General features: G+C 47.8%; 1 protein-coding gene across 2 annotated transcripts; it reads left to right on the top strand.

Moving 5' to 3' along the window:
* The first annotated feature begins 576 nt into the window (after window positions 1-576).
* On the top strand, window positions 577-5070 carry LOC100908349 (uncharacterized). 2 transcript variants are annotated; one of them, XM_003739946.2, is made up of 5 exons: window positions 577-958; window positions 1185-1253; window positions 2023-2139; window positions 2215-2298; window positions 4884-5070. In XM_003739946.2, the coding sequence occupies exons 1-5, from the start codon at window positions 832-834 to the stop codon at window positions 4976-4978; spliced, it is 492 nt and encodes a 163-aa protein (XP_003739994.1). In that variant the 5' UTR covers window positions 577-831; the 3' UTR covers window positions 4979-5070. The 2 variants fall into 2 exon arrangements, with proteins under 2 accessions (XP_003739994.1, XP_003739995.1); XM_003739947.2 differs by lacking the exon at window positions 2215-2298 and having other exon boundaries at window positions 4884-5055.
* Window positions 5071-5365: the final 295 nt, after the last annotated feature.

Below are 5365 nucleotides of genomic sequence, written 5' to 3'. Positions count from 1 at the left end.
GGAGTACCAATCGATGCCTGTGCCAATGGTACCTTTCGAGTGTCTTAGTATGCGCTCCGCTACTGGCCTGTGATCCTTCGAAGGAGAATCCAGGAACTTCGAAAGTTGATTGACTATGTATGCCATCTCGGCTCGAACAACGATAGCGGAATTCAGCGGTTCTCGGTATGGAACTCTCTCTCGAATCTATTGATTTACGTCTTCGTCTACATTTTGCTGGATCTGTAGATCGAGCAGCGCTGAGTTTTCACCGGATAGCAATCTACCATCGAGAAACGTTCCAGAAGTTTTTTCATGTGCGCAGTCTGATGAATCTTGAGAGTTTTCTGCCCACGACTTCGAAGGATCTCTGAATAGATAAAGCAACCGGCTTGTCCACGGGTCATCTTGGGGGTCTCCTGAAGCAAGTCCAGAAACTCATTGAGTTGATCCTTGGTGCGGCTTAGAGGCCTTATTGGAGGAAGGGAAGCGATCCGATTTGGGTCTGGCGCCAGACATAGATCACGGTCATCATCGTCGCTATCTACCAATGAGCGTCTTCTCTCGCCTCTCGCAGACTCGTCGTCTCTCGCACAAACAATCCCCTCAATATTTACACCGATGGGAGCTTCTCTATAGCGTTCTTGAGGAACGACTCTCCCATTGTCCAACATACGTTCCCAGAACGGTGTTTATTAGCAAGCATTCTTCCGTTCTTGAGAAAGCCGTTCTTTCGTTGTTGCGCACATCAGCAACAACGAACAACAAACCCCGGGGGTGCACCTCAGCTGGCTTTCTATTCCTGAAGTGCCGTCAGCATACGACGACGGCTCGTTGAGCGGTAAATAGGCAATGAGTAACTCTGGTTTGGCTTGGCACATGATCAGCTTTCATCCCGGAGCGACATGGACAAGCCTCAGGGGTCCCCGGAACCCTTCGATGATCGTCAGAAACTTTGTACTACAGAAAAAAACACTTCGTGAGTCATCTCTCCATCCACAGTCGGAGCCGCTTATAAGAGATAACCTGATCCCGATTTCCCGGAGAGTCTCGTATGAGCGGGTTCGACTGTCTCACTGGTAACAGTGAAACTCTTCCTGTTCTTTCAACTTATCGAAATTATTGGAAAATTACTGATATATAAATGAAAAGAAATAAAGAAAAAACTCATGAACTCACTTCCTATAAGTGTTCTTTGCTTTCAGTCCGGGAGAATACAGCCGGTTTATTAGTAACTGCTTTCTGGAAGGACCTCGGTAATTGCATCCCATCAAGTAAGTATGAAGGGTTCAAAACAAAGAAACCACGTACTTCCATGTGAGTACAATATGCCCTGATGGGTAGAGTTTCTATTTAACTGGACATCTTGATTCTGGCCTCACGGCTTAGACTCATTCTTCGGGCTCGTATCCATGCTGAATGATGGTCCGTGAGCCGGAATAGTTATCGAAAAGTCTAAACAACGGCAAAGCAGCCATTCTCGACATTCTAGCGCACGCGGTGCTTAATCGCAGAATCGAAATCTCCGGTTAAATGGAAACTCTACTGATGGGGGCTGGACGTTTGAAGTCTGAGATTTGGCGCTGCCACCTTTGACCGGAGCAGGATTTTCACGATCATTTCTTCGTAGATCTCGCTAGCACAATTTTTGTCTTGCTCTGCGTATACTCCCGAAATTTGAGGCATCCAAAGCTATCAAATGCGGTTCTCCGAACCCTCAGATTCTATTATTGACCGCAGAATGAATCATGCGAAAAGTGTCTAGGTGAAACTCCTCCGGGGACTTCTTGATGTTCGCAAACATCAGATCAAGGTTCATAGTCTTCTTGCTTCGGAAGTGTCACTTGCTTCGAACGTTCTGCACATTGTGAAGCAAAGCTCGCCGAGGGAATGCGAGAGTCTTTCCTTCTGGAGACGTCTATCTCCAATACTAGTCGTACAAATGACTTCGACATGGATTTCAATATAATCTTTCGTCATCTGGATATAACGGAGATGTCTCATTCTTCATACGCTTATTCGATCGGTGCGTTATTCCTCCAGGGAAACGTCCTTTTCTCCATTATCAAGTGGTCCTCAGAGGTGCGAGGACGGACGAGGATCGTATTCAAACTGAGGCTATACTCACGGACTTGGGCGAAAACCAGATATTTCCGGCGTGTGAGTGTCGCATGACTTGATCGATGATGCAATACCCATGTTTCCCATTTATTTATTCAAATTATCTTCTCCTAGTGTGTCGCCTTCGGCCCTCGGATAAATTAAAACAGATGCTGATATATTTTCCGATCGAGGCTCTGTATAAACGAAAGTTCGCAAGTGAGTTCATAAGTACAAAGTCACCACTAACCTACTATCCTGACAATGTTAACTCTGTCGATTGCGACAAAGAGCTCAACTTCCCCACTAGTAGACATCCGGGAAGCCTCACTTCGACTGATTCGACGTATCATGAGCTCGAACTTCAGAGGAGGGAGAACTTCGGTCAAGATGTCAGCAAGCTGATCCTTCGTAAACACATGTCTATCATCTTTTTCTTATTTCTCGCGCACGAAACTGAACTCGATGTCTTCATGTTTCGTCCTCTAAAGCTGCGCGGAATTCGTCTTAAATAGTTCAGACTCTGGATTGTTCATGAATAGGTAGGTCGCACTCTCTTGCTTGCGGCCAAGTTCTTCCAACAGACCCCGCAACGAGACGAGATCTCTGGAACTTGAGTGCACCGCTTCGTATTCTGTGTAAATTGTGGAGTCCGTAAGAATGGTCTGTTTTCTTGACTTCCAACCAACCGCTGCTCACCATCAGACAGATTCCTGTCACTGATTTCCTCGCAGCCTCGGGGTCAGAAGCCCAACTGGCGTCACTGAAAGCTACTAAGTGATTCTTGGCTGCGACAGCGAAGTACCAATCGATGCCTGTGCCAATGGTATCTTTCGAGTGTCTAAGTATGCGCTCCGCTACTAACCTGTGATCCTTCGGAGGAGAATCCAGGTACTTAAGTTGATTGACTATGTATGCCATCTCGGCTCGAACAACGATAGCGGAATTCAGCGGTTCTCGGTATGGAACTCTCTCTCGAATCTATTGAGTTCCGTCTTCGTCTACATTTTGCTGGATCTGTAGATCGAGCAGCGCTGAGTTTTCACCGGATAGCAATCTACCATCGAGAAACGTTCCAGAAGTTTTTTCATGTTCTGATGAATCTTGAGAGTTTTCTGCCCACGATTTCGAAGCATCTCTGAATCGATAAAGCAACCGGCTTGTCCACCGGTCATCTTGGGGGTCTCCTGAAGCAAGTCCAGAAACTCATTGACTCGATCCTTGGTGCGGCTTAGAGACCTTCGTCGACATACACAGCGAACATCAGACAATCTTTCTTCCCGACATAGACGCAGGGATCCCGGAGGCAAGGCACAAGTTCAACTCTTTGAGAACAGCCAAAGTCCTCTTGTTCCACTGAAATGGGCTCTGCTTGAGACCATGCTGAGCTCTCTCGAGCTTACACACTCGACCGCTGCCATCATTAAAGCCTTCGGGCTACTGCATGTAGATACTCTCGTCCACTCCCCCTGTAAAGGAAGGCGGTAGTCACGTCTCAATACGAGACACTCACACATCTCATGGACAGGAGACAGCGGATTGGAGTCGTCTTTGTCAAGGGCGAGTACGTATCGGAATGATCACCCCAGCCTCCTGTGAACACTCTCTTATCTTTGAGTGCACCTTTTGTCTATCAACCGAACCGTTCGTACGATACTTCACCCTGAAGGCCCACTTAGAGCGAATTGACATTTGCCCTTATATACCATAAAGAGATACCATGCATAACATGACAGCTCGCTGACCTCACAGGTCGAAACTCTGATATTGTAGGAACCAGTCTCTTCTATGAGATATATGTCGATCCGCAACCTTATCGGCCAACCAGTATTCGCTGAAACATGCTGAGCATTGAAGAGGTAGTCTCTGCGAGAGGCGACCTCCAAAGTCTCGAGAGATCGACTTGGTGCTTGGCTTGACTTCTTGACTTCCATAGAGGCGCCCTGCTCCACGACTCAGGAGAGGACAACGATTCTTCTTGGAACATTTCTCAACGAACTTTGGTTTTTGACCATACTTCTGATTCGGTTTCGCCGAAAAGGCAAGTGAATCCGAATCAGCAACCTTCGATGAGCCATTTGAATCCAAGTTCCTAGCTTCCAAGAAGCGAGGAATCACTCGTTTTCCATTTTTTCCTTGCTCGCATCGAGTACATCTCATGCTGACACTAGATGGAGATATCCTTTCGGCAATTCCAACATCCTTGCAATCGCATGACTCGGATCAGTTTATGCCCAATATCAGTCAGATCCTGGGCCATTGCCTCCACCGTAGCTATGTGACCCGACATGTCCGCATCGTCGCTCATTTATGTAGTGAGAGTGAAATTCTTCGAGCAGTAGATTTACGGATACTCGACTCCTGCATTCGTACATGGCTGACAATCAATTCCAAATATCGTGCGCAGTCGAGGTCATCGAGAGACGCCACAAATCCTCGACTTCAGTCAACGCTTTAGCGCGATACGCCCTTGATCTCTCATGAACTAGACAGCTTCAAGTACCGGAGCTCTGGGCTCTGTGGACAGTCTAAGCAGTACGGAACGGACTGAACTGAGCTCACCGGGGAAGAGGCAATCACGAGCCGAATAAGGAAGCTCGATTCTCGATACTGACTTCGAAGGAGTTAGCAGTTCGGTCTTCATTCATACGCTAGCTTCTGAACGGCTGCAAACCCAGGATTGTCTACGCTTGAGTGGGAGAAGCGACACAGCCAATGATATCGACAATGATATCGAAAAACGCCGAACGATTCGCTCTGCGAGAAAATTTAGCAGTCTGATGAAATGTGAATTCGCTTTGCAGGCCCATCGGAAGAGTTAGCGTTTGCGCTAACACTACTGCCAGAAAACAACCCTGCCCTAAACCTGATCAATGATCGCTTACGTCTTCCATCTTGAGCTGACTAGCCGGGATCTGTGAAATTCGAGTGAGAGCGACTCCAAGAATCAGGAGTCATGTCATCGTCGCTAATAAATTTTCTTGGACTTCACTATCGCTCTCGGTCGCTGCTTGGCGGCGACGCGCCAGAACTAGACCCTAGACCTAAACCCTGTCTCGAGGGGGATATCTATCGATTCGGGGTGTACTCATGTCACGTTTGCTGGTGGAGGTTTCTAGTTGACTGCCGGAATCGCATGCCGCCGGGAGTAGTGAGTCATATACTTGCTTTCGGAGCCACGCTGGCTATGGAGGACTAAGAATCGGCTTCGTTTCTAACTCGACCTGCTCACCTGTTCGCCGGCTGGAGCTGCAGAAGGTGTCTTCAACGCTCCCCCAGCCGCGGT

The sequence above is a fragment of the Galendromus occidentalis genome, unplaced genomic scaffold (genome assembly GCF_000255335.2).
Source record: "Galendromus occidentalis unplaced genomic scaffold, Mocc_1.1 scf7180000076627, whole genome shotgun sequence".
Taxonomy (NCBI): Eukaryota; Metazoa; Arthropoda; class Arachnida; order Mesostigmata; family Phytoseiidae; genus Galendromus; species Galendromus occidentalis.
Note: the sequence above shows the minus strand (reverse complement) of the source record. Positions and strands in the feature narration are given on the sequence as shown.